This window comes from Mauremys mutica, chromosome 9 (assembly GCF_020497125.1).
Source record: "Mauremys mutica isolate MM-2020 ecotype Southern chromosome 9, ASM2049712v1, whole genome shotgun sequence".
Classification (NCBI taxonomy): Eukaryota; Metazoa; Chordata; order Testudines; family Geoemydidae; genus Mauremys; species Mauremys mutica.
The window spans coordinates 10,790,529-10,809,237 of NC_059080.1; the positions used below are offsets into that span (position 1 = coordinate 10,790,529).

Genomic DNA, 18,709 nt, shown 5'->3' on the forward strand with positions numbered 1-18,709 from the left:
GGTTCATGGGTCTCCTTTCCCACTCCGCCCCCACCCGGCCACTTTCTCGTCCTGGCTCTTTTTAGAGCCGGTCCTTGTGATATGAGACAGGCGCTTTCAGCCCAAGCAAACTACAGCTCCCGGCAGGCCCCGCGGCCCGTCCCTGCCCAAGCAAACTACAGCTCCCGGCAGCCCCCGCGGCCCGTCCCTGCCCAAGCAAACTACAGCTCCCGGCAGCCCCCGCGGCCCGTCCCTGCCCAAGCAAACTACAGCTCCCGGCAGCCCCCGCGGCCCGTCCCTGCCCAAGCAAACTACAGCTCCCGGCAGGCCCCGCGGCCCTGCTCGGCCGAGCCCCTTCAGCCAAGCCCTTAGACAGGGGGGCTCCGCTCCGGCCCGGTCACGTGACAGGCCGAAGTTGGCCCGTGCCGTGAGGGGTGCGCTCGGCGCGGAAGCGGGACTCGGACCCACGGCAGGGGGAAAACGGCGGCTAGAGCGCGGTGAGTGTCCCGGCCTCCTACCGGGCAGCAGGCGGCTCCTGCTGACCCTGGGGCTGCGGAACAGGAGCCCGGCCTGGGCCCCCCCGCCCCCACAGCAACCCCCACCCCGAGCCCCCCGACATACCCCTCCCCCACACCCACCCGCGCCCCTGTAGCTCCGCCCTGGCACGCCCCAGCCCCCCCCCCCGCCATACCCCTCGCGCACCCCCACCCCATTCTCCTCCCTCACACGAACCCCCGCCATACCCCTCCCCCCACCGCACCCTCACGGACCCCTCTCCCACCCCGCCTCCTAGGTCACTGTCACCCCCCCCTCCCCCAGACCGCTCGCCCCATGTGTCCCTCCCCTAAGGTAGCCCCCACACCGCCGGGTCTTTACCCCCTGGGTCGCTGCCATCCAGTCACGCCCCTCCACTCGTGGCACCCTCTTCCCCTTCCCAGGCTGCCCCCATCCTACATAACACCCCGTCTTCCAGCCATCACCCGGCCTGGCCTGCCACCCCTGTCTTTCCAGCGCCCCTCCCTCCAGATCAGCCCCATCCCACGGAACATCACTTCACTCCCCTAGAGCTTGGTGTGATGATTAACTCTCGGGCCATTTCCTCTCCCTTCTCTCAAGTCACAGCTCACCTTGTCTCCCAAGACACTTTCTAGGCTCCTACCTTCCTGCCATCTGAAACCCGTTTAAAAGCTGGAAGTTGTGTTGGAGGAGGAGATCAGGCCATGGAGAGATTTCCCTTCCCCCAGTGTTTGTGTTGCGCTCGGTTTGGGTGCTGTGTAAATTACCTTTGGCTTCAAACAGAGATGCTGCTTCATGGGGCTCTCTAGGAGTCTGTTACTGTTCATTCCCTCTGGATTCTTCTTCTGTTTCTAGCTGCTCTGATGGCCTCAACGTTGGTAACTTAAAATGACACGTTAAATGTTTAATTGAAATACATGACACGTTCTTCAGGGGAGTGGAGGTGCTTACATAGATTATTTCTTCCCCCTCCAGAAAAGTTTCCCTTCCCAATGACGTTAACATGTGGGGTAGGTCTTTTAATTTCAGAGCAAATATTTTTATTTGATTCCTAATGAGACTAGTTCTTGCTAGCAATTTGCTAATTTGCTGTTAGTCCACCTTGTTTTCAGCCTTTTCTATGTGATGTAGGAAACACGGTAGTGATGTTTGCAGTTTGTTCATTTGGCTGAGTTAGTGCTAGAATAAAATCAGAAAAGTAAATCAGTTTTAACATCTGCATCATTGTTTTTCAAATGACCATACTGCAAGACCTTTTAAGATTTTTTTTTTGTTAATTTTAATGGTGCTGGGAGTAGGGCTTCCTTTAAGAACAAAGAGGGAATCTCACACTTGTTCTTGGTAGCTCTCAAAAATACCTCTAGAGATGCTGAAAGACTAGAATAAATTTTAGGTCTAAATTAGTTGCGTGTTGCTTAATATTAAACGACTGAATGGATTTTGTCTTTATTTGTATCTGGTCTGAAGAGTGCTGCCCTTTTGGTGGTGTAGTTAATAAACAAGGTTATATTATGTTAAAAAACAGACTGGCAGAAAATGTCTATATAAGTTCTTATGGTTTGGTTCTACTGTAGCTGTGGTATAATTGTCTGCTGTCCAGAACTCTTTACTTACCCATAGGGAAATAGTGCTTGTTATGGTCAGACTTGTTTGTCGTTAGCCAGGTCTAAAGGACAAAATTTTCCTGGCAGAAGACTGTATCAGTGGACAAAAACAAAGCATGCTTATTACACACTGCTACAATATTTGGTTTTCATCCATGGTTCGGTGGTAAAAACAAACTAGGTTTCCAGTTAAAGATATCAAAGCTGATAGGTGCAGAAAGCTGTAATGTGATTAGTGTTGTCAATATATGTCCTGCGAGTGACAAAAGTAGAGAGTTCAGATTAAAAAGAACAGACCCGTATGAAATGTTGAATTTTTATGTTCCATACTATGTATCATACTTTGTTTGCTCAGAAGGAAACTGGTAATAGAAACATTTCCTGAAGAGGGAGTTAGGTTCTGCATCATCTAGTTTGATCAAACTAATTCTATAATAACTTTTTTTGTCTAGTAGAATACATTTCTGATGTGTGTCATAGCTACACAATATATTATGACATTCCCTTAAAATCTTTGACAAAATGAATCTTGCACACTGTGTAACAGTATTTTTAAAATGTTGTGCGAGAGAGGGCATAAATTGCTTATTGTTATGGAATTGGAATTGTATAAATTACAACTTCTTTTTCAGACCCAGTTGTTGCCCACTTCCTCTGCATAGATACTGTCTTTTCAACATAAATGTATAGCTCTGTGTGTTAAAACAATACATCAAAACAAAACACTACTGCACACGTCTCCCCTGGGGAGAGGATCAGAGAGCAAACACGTGACAAATGTTAGTCACATTGCTTAATATGCTACTGGAAACTGCACAGACACTACAGTGATGAGTGCTTTATAAGAACCTATAGAGAAGAAAATAAATGCTAGAGGCCAGTTTGGAACGGTCATTCTTAGGGTTCCTGAGGGGAAAGCCCTTTACCTCCCCAGCTGAAATTTTGCCTCCAGTTAGTTCACTTAGGTGGAGTTAGTTCAGTTTTTCCTTTTACATCAGCAGTGAGAGTTCCTTATTTTTTGCTTCTTATTTTGGCATTTAAAAATTAATACCTGCTGGCAACTGTGGGATGCCTCTCCCCACCTGTTGGATTCCTGCCAGAGGCCCAGTTATAACACAAAAGCCAAGTAAACACCATTTGTAGTGGAAGTGCTTAGTTTACAGTAGTCATTCAGCCTTGCACTGAAGTGGATCGGTTCATGCTTTTGCAACTAAAATGACTTGACAGAGTCTAAGGGGGATCAGCAGGTGAAGTTAGGGTCTCCCTGAAAGTGATGGCGCCACCCAGTAAGATTGATGTTTTAGCCAGGTTATCTAAATGATCAGTTGCCCACGTAGAGGGTGGGCATTCTGGAGAGGTATAACATTGCTAACAGCGTGTTTAAAAACATAATTCCCCTGAAGAAATGGGTCTTCCAGATGACCACACATTTGATAGAAAGCAAGATTCACGTTCTCCTCACCCCTGCCTCTCCCCATCCTTTAGCTAGTTTTTATAGGCACTGGGGATAAATCCAACACAGCACTGAAAAATGGACTAAAGGGAACGAAAAGTATCGGTGAAAGAGAATGGCACACTAATATATCCATTGTTTGAGAACATTATCAATGGGGAATTGGGGAAAACCTGGACACAGGATGTCATTTCAACCATCGTAATTAAGTTTTTATAAGGTATAGCAATGTAAAAGAGAAATAACTTCCATTTCATAGGTGGAATCGTCAGTTAAATCTTTAGCAGTAGAGCTATTGTGGCCTGAGGGGATATCTTTCAAAAAGAACAAGCAGAAAGAGAGACTGAAGACTTTCTTAAAAGAAACTTTGAAGCAGCATCTGTTGCTCCTCAAACATTTTCATCAGCTACATCAGTTTTTCGCAACATGAGTGGCGGTGTGGGAGGTACAGACTACTTCAATGGGATGCAAAGTAGAAAAAAGGGTCTGTCTGGCTTGGAAAGCTGCAGATCATTCCTAACTACATATGCACATACTGCAAATGTGCTGCTCAGTCTGTTTCCTTTTTTTCCTTGCTCCTGTTGTGCGTCTTTCTGTAGCTTGCTGCAGCAGAAGCTCACTGTACAGGACTTCAGACTGAGCAACCTGCCACACCTGAACCTTGTTTGCTGTGCTCGCGTGGCACCCACATCAGCTTTGGAGGGCAACAGTGGATGTTCCCCCACCCCAGCAGTGTATGGCTTTGAATTGAGTGGGGTAATGAGTAGGGGAATCAGAGCTACCAGAGAGTAAACGAAGGTAGGAGGTAAGTAAGGGACAAGTCAGAAAAATGCAAGAGCAGCAAAGGAAAGAACATGAGGATGACAAGGGGTGGTGAGGGAGAGACAGAAAAAAAGAGATGGCACTTTCACGATGTGGCACTGGGGACAGGTACTAACAAAAAAAAATATTGGGAACCACTGAAGTGCATGCTGCTCTTTCTTGGTGATATGAAGACAGAGGATATAGCAAGACAGTAAATAAAAGTCAATCTGCAAAAAGCTTACTTCAGCTACATCTATCATGGCACACACTTCTATTGACTCTGTCTTGTGAGATATGGCTTCTAATGCTATTGCTAAAAGACATTGTTGGCTCCTCCATGGCAACCTCTCCAAGCAATTTTTTCAACATAATTTGAAGGAGGAGAACAGTTAGAGAAAGTACTGTTGGAGGCCAATGACAGGAATATGTAGTCTGCACCTTAAGTGACCTTACAGGAGGTCTAATTAACTTTTCAAATGCAGTCCTTTTGAAATTTGGGTAGAAGTTAGAGTTCAGACTACAAAGGAAAATGCTGAAACAGAATGTGAGAAGGAAAGCCTAGGAGCTGGTAAAAATCCTCTCCAAATAAGAGTTGGATTTCCTAGAACATTTTTTCATTCAATACCTGCTCTAGAACAGCAGGGTGTTTTTTAATTTAATGTTAATTTTTATTTATTTAAAGCCATTGGTACAATAACATCTTGTCTCCTGGTTCTGGGAGGCATTGGGAGAGTATCTTGTCAAATTTTCCGTGGAGTATTTTCACACTTCTCCTTTGCATAAGAGGCAGCATGGGGAGACTTCTTGTAAAAAATCTACAAGGCCACCACATTCTCTTCCTTTAAATCTCTTTAAAACCTAACAGTGCCATGATGTCTATAATACGCTTGACATTCCTTAGGCAGCTGAAGTACTATGATTGCTGCTTATTATATTAGTCATAATTATCTCACTGTTATCTTGTGCACTGTATTGTATCCTCCCTGTTCTCATTTCATACAATTCTGTTGTAAGCTCTTTGTGGCAGGGGTCATTGTCTTGTTATGTATATGTTTGGTGCGTATGAGGAAACTATTGGGAGTGGTTCCAACTCCTTAATAGCGTACCTCTCATGATCATTACTACATAGTCCTAAAAGGACAGGCCAGCCTGGAAAAGAGCTCAGTATCAGCACAGAGCAGATAGAAAAGTCTTCTGGAGCTAGAAGTGATACTACTGATGACAGTCCTCCTTATGAGACACGCTCAAGAATCTGCGTACATTAGCGATGAATTTGACTGTCTTCACTTATGTAAACCTACAAGAAGGTCTAAACAATATTAGGAAATTCTGCAGATAGAGCATATATTATTCAGTCAAGCCACATATTAAAGAGCTTTCCACATGAAGGTGGTTTGACTTATCAGGCAATTTGCGCATACTGATCGCTGCATGAATTTTTATCTGCCTTCAAAACTCCAAGGGACTTGGAGCTCCACAGGTAGACGCACTTGACTGAATTTGTGAATTGCTCTTGGTGCAAATGGAATGTCCAATCTGGCAATGGCAATGGCTACTCTATTCCCATATTGATTAGGCATGCTCTCATGATTTTCTTCAGACCACAATCAGCAGGACCATTCAGACAGTAAGGGTAGAGAAACCATCAATGACATATGTAAACCAAGATGAGCTTAGAGTGCTATGGTCTTCTGACCTAGTGGAATTGTTGTTATGCAGCTTACCCTACTAAATAGACTATTATTTTCAGGTCCTATTTGGCATCCAAAGCCAGAAACTTTGAACGTGACAGTAGCAACTGAAATAAATTTGTTGAGTGAGATAGATATATCTGAATGTGCAAGCAAAGAAAATGAAAGCTTAGTGGAGTTGCTGGTTTTTAAGGAACTGATTTCTAGCCTGTTGTCTTAAGGCTCTTAACTGTATATCTTGAGAGTGACTTTGTTATGAAGAAAATGTTCGTATTTAATTACAAACTTAAAATGTGCTCTCTGACAGCTTTTTTTTTTTTTTCCCCCCAGGAGGGGAGTAAAGAGTAAGCAGCATCTGAGGAGGGGCTCCTTTGAGGGGAGGGGTGAGGGAAGAGAGAGCAGAAGGTTGGAGCCATGTTGTCTTTACAGGAGTGGGAATGGCGGGGAAGCAAGCAAGTTGCATAGCAGTTGGTGCAGGGATGGGGCCCATAGGAGAGAGAACTAGCAAGAGGAGCAGCAGATGTACTGCAAAAAGGACTGTTAAAAAAAGAAAAAGGAAAAAAAAAAAGGGAAGCCATTGGTTTCCTCTCTAAGCCCAGCAGGGAAGCTGAAGAAGCATCTGAGTAACTTAGAAAGTAAAATTTAGTTGTAGGCACCCAAATCGGGAGCTGCTTTTATGCTTTCAGTGCAGTTTCTTGAGAGAAGACAGGAAGGGGTTAGAGAGAGGAAAAATACTGTAGGTTTAAACTACGCTATCTCACCTGATTATGTCTCCTTCACATTTTGAAATAGGACATTTGACTCTTAGGGTACGTCTACACTATGGGATTATTCTGAATTTACATAAACCGGTTTAACAAAACAGATTGTATAAAATCGAGTGTGCGCGGCCACACTAAACACATTAAATCGGTGGTGTGCGTCCACGGTCCGAGGCTAGCGTCGATTTCTGGAGCATTGCACTGTGGGTAGCTATTCCGTAGCTATCCCATAGTTCCCGCAGCCTCCCCCGCCCCTTGGCATTTCCGGGTTGAGATCCCAGTGCCTGATGGGGCAAAAATCATTGTCGCGGGTGGTTCTGGGTACAGCCTCACCATTCCCTCCCTGAGCAGCAGACAACCGTTTCGCGCCTTTTTTGCTTGGTGAACTGTGCAGACGCCATAGCACAGCAAGCATGGACCCTGCTCAGCTCAATACCGCAATCGTGAATGTTTTAAACACCTCGCGCACTCTCGTGCAGTCTATGGTGAACCAGGACCTTCAATCCGAGGCGAGGAGGAGGCGGATACGGCAGCGCGGCGATGACAGTGATGAGGACGTAGACACAGAATTCTCTCAAACCGCGGGCCCCTGCGCTTTGGAGATCCTGATGGTAATGGGGCAGATTCTAGCCATTGAACGCCGATTTTGGGCCCGGGAAACAAGCACTGACTGGTGGGACCGCATTGTGTTGCAGGTGTGGGACGATTCCCAGTGGCTGCGAAACTTTCGCATGCGTAAGGGCACTTTCATGGAACTTTGTGACTTGCTTGCCCCTGCCCTGAAACGCCAGAATACCAAGATGAGAGCAGCCCTCACAGTAGAGAAGCGAGTGGCGATAGCCCTGTGGAAGCTTGCAACGCCAGACAGCTACCGGTCAGTCGGGAATCAATTTGGAGTTGGAAAATCTACTGTGGGGGCTGCTGTGATGCAAGTAGCCAAAGCAATCACTAAGCTGCTGCTACGAAAGGTTGTGACTCTGGGAAACGTGCAGGCCATAGTGGATGGCTTTGCTGCACTGGGATTCCCTAACTGGGGGGGGGCGATAGATGGAACCCATATCCCTATCTTGGCACCGCAGCGCCAGGGCACCCAGTACGTAAACCGGAAGGGGTACTTTTCAATGGTGCTGCAAGCACTGGTGGATCACAAGGGACGTTTCACAAACATCCACGTGGGATGGCCAGGGAGGGTTCATGACGCTCGCGTCTTCAGAAGCACTACTCTGTTTAAACGGCTGCAGCAAGGGAATTACTTCCCAGACCAGAAAATAACAGTTGGGGATGTTGAAATGCCTGTCGTTATCCTGGGGGACCCAGCCTACCCCTTGATGCCATGGCTCATGAAGCCATACACAGGCAGCCTGGACAGTGGTCAGGATCTGTTCAATTACAGGCTGAGCAAGTGCAGAATGGTGGTGGAATGTGCATTTGGCTGTTTAAAGGCGCGCTGGCGGACATTACTGACTCGCTCAGACCTCAGCCAAACCAATGTCCCCTATGTTATTGCTGCTTGCTGTATTCTCCACAATCTCTGTGAGAGTAAGGGGGAGACCTTTATGGCGGGGTGGGAGGCTGAGGCAAATCACTTGGCTGCTGATTACGCGCAGCCAGACACCAGGGAGATTAGAAGAGCACACCAGGAAGCGGTGCGCATCCGAGAAGCTTTGAAAACGAGCTTCATCAATGGCCAGGGTACAGTGTGACTGCTGTGTTTGTTGATGAACACCCAACCCCCTTGATTGACTCAGTCCCTGTAAGCAACTCCCCCTCCCCCTTCGAGTACAGCTTACTTATGCAAATAAAGTCACTCTCATTTAAAAAGCATGAATTCTTTATTGATTCATTATAAAAAGAGGGAGAGAAGTAAGGGTGTGGTTTGGGAGGAGGATAAGAGGGATGGAGAAGGCCATTAAAAAAAATTCACAGTAACGACATCCTTCTGGTTGGGCTGTCCACGGGGGTGGAGTGGGCGGGTGCACGGAGCCTCCCCCCACGCGTTCTTACACGTCTGAGTGAGGAGGATGTGGAACATGGTGAGGGTTGAGGGTGGTTATACAGGGGCTGCAGCGGCACTCTGTGATCCTGCTGCCGTTCCTGAAGCTCCACCAGACGCCAGAGCATGTCAGTTTGATCACGCAGCAGCCCCAGAGTTGCATCCCGCCACCGCTGATCTTCCTGCCGCCACCGCTGATTTTCCTGCCGGTCTTCCTGCCGCCACCTCTCTCGGTTGTCCCTCCTGTCCTCACGTTCATCCCTCCTGTCCTCACGTTCACTGGCCTCTTTCCTGTAATTTGATACCACGTCCTTCCACTCATTCAGATGAGCTCTTTCATTGCGTGTAACTTCCATAATATCCGAGAACATCTCATCTCGCGTCTTCTTTTTCCTCCGCCTTATCTGTGCTAGCCTTTGGGATGGAGGAGGGATGGTTGAAAAATTTGCAGCTGCATGAGGGAGATAAATATTTAGAAAGATACATTTTACAGAACAATGGTTATACTCTTTCACAGTGAACAGCACTATTCACCTAGCACATGTGATTTCCCTACAAGGTCGCATTTTTCATCTTAATAGTGAGTGCTTGCAGCTCTGGAGTTACAGATCTCACAGACACAGGTCCAGGCATCAGAATTCAGCTTGCATGCGGCCATGGTAAGCCACTGTCTTTCGGCTTCTGTAGTGATTTACCCCTCCCCCCCAACGCATGGCTAATATCACGCTAGCTCCCTGCTAATCAACAACCTTCCCACCCCCGCACCCACTGCGTGGCTGGTAGCTTGGGGAAGATCGCCGGTGACCAAACACAAAAAAGATCATCGGCATTTCACTCCTCCCCTCCCCCCGCTTCGCTACGTGCAGGAAAGGTTTTTTTTTAAGCTGCCGCAGTCCACGAACCCAGTAGAAAAATGGCCACCACCCTTACTTAATTTCCTGATTTTTAACCAGGTTATCCTGAACGATATCACTTTGCTGAGGATAACAGAACAAGATAAAGAGCGGATGTTTCTTGAATGCCAGCAGTCACCGGGACCATATGCTGCTATGCTTTGCCACGCAATGATACCTGATTACTTGCTACATGCATGGCGTGGTAAAGTGTCCTACCATGGTGGGCGGAACAAGGCTGCCTTGCCCAGAAACCTTCTGCAAAGGCTTCTGGAGTACCTACAGGAGCGCTTCATCGAGATGTCCCTGGAGGATTTCCTCTCAATCCCCGGACATGTTAACAAACTTTTCTAAGTAACTATACTGTCTGCGAATGCATCCCAAGTCCTCAGGGCAAATCAATCATTAAAAAAGGCTTGCTTAAAAAACACTGTTTGCTATTTGCAAAGGTACACTCACCAGAGCTCCCTTCCATGGCGTCATTGTCTGGGATAGTTGATTGTGAGGGCTGGGAGGAGGGTAATTCCGTCAGGGTGATAAAAAGCTCCTGGCTGCTGGGGCTCACGGAGTGCTGTGTGCTCTCTGCTAGGTCTTCCTCCTCTTCTTCATCTTCATCTTCCCCGTCTGCATAATCCTCAGCCATGGCAGAGATTACAACCCCCACCTCGGAATCCACGATCAGGGGTGGGGTACTTGTGGCGCAGCCCCCTAAAATTGCATGCAGCTCAGCATAGAAGCGGCATGTTTTTCGACCTGCCCCGGACCTTCCGTTTGCTTCTTTGGTTTTCTGGTAGGCTTGTCTGAGCTCCTTAACTTTCACTCTGCACTGCACTGAGTCCCTGCTGTGGCCTTTATCCGTCATAGCCTTAGAAATTCTTTCAAATACTTTTTCATTTCGTCTTTTGGAACGCAGTTCTGTTAGCACTGAATCCTCTCCGCATATAGCGATCAGATCCAGTACCTCCCGTGCAGTCCATGCTGGGGCTCTTTTTCGATTCTCAGGAGACTGCATTGTTACCTGTGCAGATGAGCAGTGCGTGGTCACCTGTGCTGATGAGCTCTCCACGCTGGGGAAGCAGGAAATGAATTTCAAAAGTTCACGGGGCTTTTCCTGTCTACCTGGCCAGTGCATCCGAGTTCAGAATGCTGTCCAGAGCGGTCACTGGTGCACTGTGGGATACCGCCCGGAGGCCAATACCGTCGATTTGCGGCCACACTAACCCTATTCCGATATGTTAATCCCGATATTAGCGCTACTCCTCTCGTCGGGGAGGAGTACAGAAACTGATTTAAAGAGCCTATAAAATCGATATAAGGTGCCTCCTAGTGTGGACGGTTGTGGCGTTAAATCGGTTTTACGCTCCTAAAACCGATTTAAACGCCTAGTGTAGACCAGGCTTTAGGCTGAAAACATTTGGATGCTATCGATTTTGGATCTGAAGATGTGGAGAAAGGGGGATTTATCTGTATTTCTTTTATGAATATCATCTTCACTTCAGTTTACTTGTTTGATAGCCTGTCTGATTTAATGGAATTTAAATCAAAGGGAGGCTGTTAGGGGGAAACAAACAGGAAATAATGACAAAGATAAGGCACTGCCAGAGAGAATACCTAGTATCCTCAAGGAAACAATGGGGGAGCTACTAATAGGGAAATGCCTGGCTACAATCCACTGGCTCCCTTGACGCCTTCGAGGAGCAGTGGGCGCTGTCCGGGGTTCTCTGCTCGGTGTCCCCGTCAGGCTCCCTTCTTTTGACCCTCTGACTGCACTCCTATCCCTGTTCTTTTATTAGTTGTCCCCCGGAATCAGTTGGGTTTTTGAGATCCTGTTGATCCTCCCCTTAGGCTGGGGGGGATCCTTTAGCAGTGGGCGGGCTTCCGTCTGCCCAGTTCCCAGAAACCCAATAGGTACAATCAGGCTAGCAGGTTAATTTTCTCAGGCTTGTGCCTGGGGTCAAAAGGGCACTAAACTGTTAGATCCTGGCTTGGAGAGGACATAACGTAGGGTTGCCAACTGTCTAATTGCACAAACACCATTGCTCCACCCCTGCCCCAAGGGCCCCCCCATCCTCCCTCCCTCCGTCGCTTGTTCTCCCTCACCCACACTCCCTTTCACCGGGCTGGAGCAGGGGGTTGGGGTGTGGGAGGGGATGCAGGCTAGGGGGTGGGGCTGAGGAGTTCAGAGTGTGGGAGGGGACTCCAGACTGAGCCTGGGGCAGGGAGTTGGTGCCGGGGGTATGTGGAGTGCTGGCTCTAGGTGGGAGTTTGGGTTCAGGAGGGGGCTTAGAGCTGGGGCAGGAGGTTGGGATGTAGGAGGGAGTGAGGCAGGAGTGCAAGCTCTGGACAACGCTTACCTCGGGCAGCTCCCGGAAGCGACCGGCATGTCCGGCTCCTAGGTGGAGGCGTGGCCAGGTGGCTCTGTGCACTGCCACTGCCTGCTGGCACCACCCCCGCAGCACCCGTTGGCCACAGTTCCTGGCCAGTAAGAGCCGCGGAGTTGGTGCTCAGGGTAGGGTGCAGGGGCAGTGCGTGGAGACCTCCTGGCCGCCCCTGCATCTAGGAGCCAGACAGGCCAGCCCATTCTGGGAGCCACATGGAGGCAGGACAGGTAGGGAGCCTGCCTTTGCGCCACTTACTGGACTTTTGGCCTATTAAAATGTCCCAGATTGCTTTGAACAGTCACCGGGAGATTGAAGCCGATTTCGGTATACTCCCAGCCAATCCGTGAGGGTTGGCAATCCTAGACATAAGAGGGAGAAGCACAGAAATGCTGGTATTTTGGCTAAGTGCAAAACTTGCAAGGAAAGGATCGAGATTAGTTGGGACCAGATGTATATAGACTGTTGTTTTAATCTTTCTCTCGACTTGGTATGTACCTTTGCGTAAATAGATGATACGTTTGTTTTGAATAAGTTGTTTTATAGTCACTTTACTCAACCACAGGTCTCAGGCTTCCAGAGACTCATTTTTTACAGATGCCAAATACAATTGGGTCTGTTGTGTTAACACAGTTGGAAATGGGGGGAGCTGCCACTCCACGAGCTGGTCTGTGAGTGGTAGAATTGAGGGCCTCCACATGGAGAGAGGTGAAAGTAACAAAATTTGTCACTTGAGTGCACTAGAGGGGGGCTGCAATGTGAGTCTAAGGCACTCCTAACAGTGGCAGTACCGTTGGAATGGGGGGGTGCTAACCTGGTGATCCAGTCTAAAGTGGGGTGATCCAGTCTAAAGTGTGGGTAGAGGTCTGACACTTAGGGCTTGTGTACATTTACTGTAAGATCGACACGCAGCGATCGATGCATCGGTGGTCGATTTAGCGGGTCTAGTGAAGACCCGCTAAATCAACTGCGGATCGCTCTCCCGTCGACTCCTGTACTCCATGGATCGAGAAGAGTCAGGGGAGTCGACGGGAGGGTGTCTCCCATCAACTTCGTGTAGTGTGGACCCCGCGGTAAGTAGATCTAAGCTACATTGACTTGAGTTACACTGTTCACGTAACTCAAATTGTGTAGCTTAGACCAACTTTTCCCAGTAGTGTAGACAAGGCCTTAGAAAGGGTGCCCACAGAGAGACTAGTTGGGGTCACAGTTCTAACTTCCCACTGAACTATGACAGAAGGGGATCTTAGATTTATTATGCACTTTTGGAAATTGGCTTAATATTTCCTCTCCTGTTTAAAACCTATTGTTGGTGCAGGGGTGCTTTCAGGTTTGCTCATTTTGCATATGATTTGAGGAATTTTTCTTTTTCATCTGGCATTTTCTTGCTAACTATCAAGTAAGGGCTGGTGGCCTGCAGCAGTGACTGTGTATACCAGTGATACTTAAATTGCCTTCTTTGTTTCTATAGTTCTTGATGACTGTTTGTTGTATCATTGGCATTTAAATTTGAAAATCTTGAAATTTCTTGAAGCTGAATATCACAACTTCGAGTGTATTGTTTTAACATCATTCTTTACTTCTCTCAGTGTTTAATTTGCAGGTACAATCTGCCTTGACAGTTCAACCTCTTATATGAGAACCATTATTTTCTTTTTAAATATGCATAAACAGAATGGCTTAAACCTTCTATTGGCACTTTTAAAATATTTTGATACTTCATCCTATACTATATTACAAGGATATTGGAACTCTTCTACATGTTTTGATACTCTGCTTATTTTTCTGCAGCTTCCTTTAAACTTTTTGTGACATTTGAAATTCATCTACCTTATTGCTCTCTTAATCTGGTATGGTTGACCATATCCCCTCTGTGTTAAGGGAAACTTGTGGATTTCACTGATCATTTTAAGATCATGGATAAGATTGTTTCTGCTTGTCCTGATTTATTTATTCAGTTTTGTATTCTGCTTTCTAGTCCTGACTTCAGATTTTTTGCTTTTATCTTTTGTTAATAAGCACTCACTCTCTTTGCTCTCACATGGAAGAATTCAGTTAAAATTAAGCTATCGCCCTAGATTTCTGCTCTTCCCTACATGTTTATATCTGTATATGTCTTTTGCACAGTTGTGGAGGCTAGTACTGTATACAAAAAATCCAACTCTGCCAAGAGACACTGACGTTGTTTTTTGTCCTTTATATTTTATTATTGGAGACAGGAGCATCTTTTTCTTATTTCATCTGCAAGTTGTTATATAGGTTGTACAGACTTTTATGTGTTATAGTAACTCTAAAATCTTCTTATGTGCAACTGTTTTTCCACTTATATTTTTCTTTTTATATTCTTTGTTTCCATACTTATATATATCTGCACTGCTCTGTATTTGTCACTTATATTCAAGATAACAAATTATTTTAATCTATCTGGCTTCATTGTTTCTCGTTGTTTGCTATACTTTTTCATTTTAAATCATGTGCAAACATGGAAATATTGATTTCGGTACCATCATCTTTATTTATATGACAAAACTGCAGATCCATTGCAAATCTTAAATAAGTAACTTAATAACATGGGAAATATCTCTTTCTTGAGTATTGTGTTAGTCTGATGTTACTTGCCTTCATCTCTGATGCAACATTTTCAGTTGTTGTCTGAAAATATAAGTAGACGATTCATATGTTTTTCATACCAGAAATTTGACAGGTCTTCAGATATTAACTTTTTTTTTTTTTACACAAAGCATGATTTTGGGCAGCATGGAGTGCAAATATTTGGTATCATCATGTATTGTCACTGATGAATTCATATTGTAGACATTATGATAAGATAAACTATCAGACTGTTTCTCTTTTTTCATCTTATAATTACTAAAAGTGATCCTGGTTTAAGTAAATGTTCCCCATCCTGTTTAGTCACCTCTAGTATTTATTTCTGTGCATATAATTGACTTCACTATAGTTGCCTATGTCACTTGTGATGAGCCATAATGTCATCCTTTCCTCATGTTACCACTCTACCAGAAGCTTCTGGAAATGTCTTTGATAGCTGATGGTTTAGTGTAATTTCTAGGGCTCTCAAGCGATTAAAAAAATTAATCGCTGTAAATGTGCAATTAAAAATATTAACCACGATTAATTGCGTGATTAATCACAGTGTTAAACTATAATAAAATACCATTTATTTAAATATTTTGGGTGTTTTCTACATTTTCAAATATATTGATTTAAATTACAATGCAGAATACAAAGTGTACAGTGCTCACTGTATATTTTATTACAAATATTTGCACTGTAAAAAAAAACAAAAGAAATAGAATTTTTCAATTCCCCCATTACAAGTACTGTAGCACAATCTGTTTATCGTGAAAGATGAACTTACGAATGTAGAATTACATACAAAAAAAATCTGCATTCAAAAATAAAACAATGTAAAACTTTAGAGCCTACAAGTCCACTCAGTCCTACTTCTTGTTCAGTCAATTGCTCAGACAAATAAGTTTGTTTACATATGCAGGAAATAATGCTGCCTGCTTCTTGTTTACAATGTCACCTGAAAGTGAGAACAGGCGTTCTAATGGCACTGTTGTAGCCGGCGTCGCAAGGTATTTATGTGCCAGATGGGCTAAGGATTCATATGTCCCTTCATGCTTCAGCCATCATTCTAGAAGGCATGGGTCCATGCTGATGACGGGTTCTGCTTGATAATGGTCCAAAGCCGTGCGAACCAATGCATGTTCATTTTCATCATCTTAGTCAGACGCCACCAACAGAAGGTTGATTTTCTTTTCTGGTGATTTGGGTTCTATAGTTTTCACATTGGAGTGTTGCTCTTTTAAGACTTCTGAAAGAATGTTCCACAACTCCTCCCTCTCAGATTTTGGAAGACACGTCAGATTCTTAAACTTTAGGTTGAATGCTGTAGCTATTTTTAGAAATCTAACATTGGTACCTTCTTTGTGCTTTGTCAAATCTGCAGTGAAAGTGGGTCATCATCCGAGACTGCTATAACATAAAATATATGGCAGAAAGCGGGTAAAACAGAGCAGGACACATACAATTCTCCCCCAAGGAGTTCAGTCAGAAATTTAATTAACACATTATTTTTTTAATGAGCATCTTCAGCATTAAAATATGTCCTCTGGAATGGTGGTCAAAGCATGAAGGGGCATATGAATGTTTAGCCTATCTGACACGTAATACCTTGTAATGCTGGGTACAAAAGTGCCATGTGAATGCCTATTCTCACTTTCAGGTGACATTGTAATTAAAAAGCGAGCAGCATTAGCTCCCATAAATAAACTTGTTTCTCTAAGCCAGTGGTCACCAACTTTCTTTGTCTGGCAAGTGCCAGATGGCGAGCCACGGAGGACCATGGCGGCGGATGAGCATCAGCCGAAATGCTGCCGAAATTTGGCGAGGGCCGCCTCTGGATGATGCTATTTGTCGGCAGTGAACATAATCACTGCTGAAAAAAATCTACAAAAATCCAATACTTTTCCTTTTAGTATTCAGAAAGAAAATGTCTCTCTCCACACCAAATTGTTTCATCTTCTAACTGTCATATTGGTGTATTCCTATTTTTTCTTCATCCCAAAGACTATAGAGGTATATTAAGTATATATTTTACTAAATAAGATTTCATTCATTTATCCTATTTGCATATTCTGAAACTAAATCTAGTAAGGAATTACTATAAATGAATGAAGAATCAGTAGCAATTAAGTAGCAAAGAAAAATCTTATATGAAGTGCTTCATGGTAATATAACTGCCATTAAGGTGCTATGACTTTTTAAAAGCCATTGTTTTTCTGTTCTAATCAATGACAGTGGCTTAAGAATAAGTATCTGTAAAGGAGCAAATGCTATGTTATCAATAACTTACACTAATTACACAACAATTGTTGTAAGTATGCATGCCTCAATGTAATACTCAAATGTAATTTGAATAAAGTTAAATTGATATGTTGGGTATAAAGTGACTTTAAATGTGTCCACATAAGGGTTTGCACCGATTTTAGTTAAACAGTAATTTTCGTATATAGATAAGGCTTTAGAAGACTCATCAGTGTCAAAGGATCCTTAATTGGATCCTGGACCCTAAATGAGCCAAATCACTCTTGTTAGGACTCCAGTGATCCAAATTTGGCTCACTGGGCATTAGATCCTAATAACGGAGTTGGTGGTGGTTTCCAAAACTTTTAAGAGTCCTAGTGCAGGGGTTCTCAAACCGGGGGTTGGGACCTCTGAGGGGGTTACGAGGTTATCACATGGAGGGTCGTGAGCTGTCAGCCTCCACCCCAAACCCCGCTTCACCTCCAGCAATAGGTTTATTATAGTGTTAATTAAAAACACTTCCTTATATATTTTATAAGGGGAAGGGTCACACTCAGTGGCTTGCTATGTGAAAGAGGTCACCAGTACAAAAGTTGGAGAACCACTGTCCTAGTGAGCTTTGCAAATTCTTGAGGGGAGCTGCCAGACTTTATAAGGGGGTGATGAGGTGTTCAGGAAAAGAGTGAATGCCTCTTGCTCTCTTCTTCACTCCTGCAGATCTCCCAAGTTCTTTAGAAAGGGTGACAAAACGAGAGGATTGAAGGGAAGTTGAGGTTTTGCCCTCTTGTGGACCTCCTGCAATTTGCGGGAGGAAAGAAACCCCGCAAGGAGCCTCAATAGTCACTCCCAATCCATGATCTTTGAGTGGGCTTGACAAGCTACTCTCAAGTCTTAGGACCAGATTTTTAGAGGTATTTAAGTCCTAAAGATGCAGTTAGGTACCTGTAGGCACTTTTGAAAATCCCATACCACCAAACTCCTATTGAAATCACTGGGGGTTCGGTGCCTCTGTGATTTTGAAAATTCCACTGGGTGCCTAGCCTGCATCTTTAGGTGCCTGAATACCTTGTAAAAATCGGGCCTTTGGTGCCTGCTCTTTCAAGCTCTGAGGAAGCTTGGTGAGGCCCCAACCTTATGACCTTAGGCAGAGCTAGTAAAGGTATAGTTTTTTGTTTTTTAATGAAAACTTAGGTCCAAATAATTTTTTAGGTCATCTGAACCATCATTCTCTCTCAATGTTACTATATCATGTTTTAATAAAACATGTAATAAGACTTTAAACAACTATATCTTAAATCTGGTTGCTAGATCTCAAGTACATTAAGTAAAAGTACACTTTGTATCTTTTTTTCTCTCTCGCTGCACAGTGGCTGGGGGGAGAATGTACCAACTATTTAACACACTATGTATTTAGGATGTCCTAATACAGCAGTTCTTTGTATGATTCATTTAAAATTTTTCGCAGAAAAATTGTGTGTCCGCCCAAGAGCTACCCTACCGACTTTGAGGCATGTATTTTTTCATGGGTTTGTGTTGTGCAGAGTATTTGTGAGGGATTTGGGGGGGACAAGGGGGACGATCAAAACTGGTTCACTTGAAAATTTCTTACTATGGAGCTACTGCTGTTGCTGCATAATAATTAGAAAGTTGAAACTATTTTAGGACTATGATGGAGTATGCCTTTGGACTCTGCAGCAATATCACTTTGGCAGTTTGCCAGAAACAACTCTTCTAATCTGTTCCACAGAAGAAAAGAAATCAATGTTTTAAAGGGAAATGTTTAATGTGAGATTTAAAAACCTTT

General features: G+C 44.6%; 1 protein-coding gene across 3 annotated transcripts in view; it reads left to right on the plus strand.

The window, feature by feature from the left end:
- The first annotated feature begins 312 nt into the window (after positions 1–312).
- MTM1 (myotubularin 1) overlaps positions 313–18,709 on the plus strand; it is a 59,286-nt gene continuing 40,889 nt past the window's right edge. For 2 of the 3 annotated variants that reach the window (XM_045029882.1, XM_045029883.1), the window contains exon 1: positions 1,230–1,373. In XM_045029882.1, the coding sequence (XP_044885817.1) occupies positions 1,359–1,373 (15 nt within the window). In that variant the 5' untranslated portion in view covers positions 1,230–1,358. Of the gene's footprint in view, positions 477–1,229; positions 1,374–18,709 lie in introns of those variants that run through there. The other variant, XM_045029884.1, reaches the window with a different exon arrangement.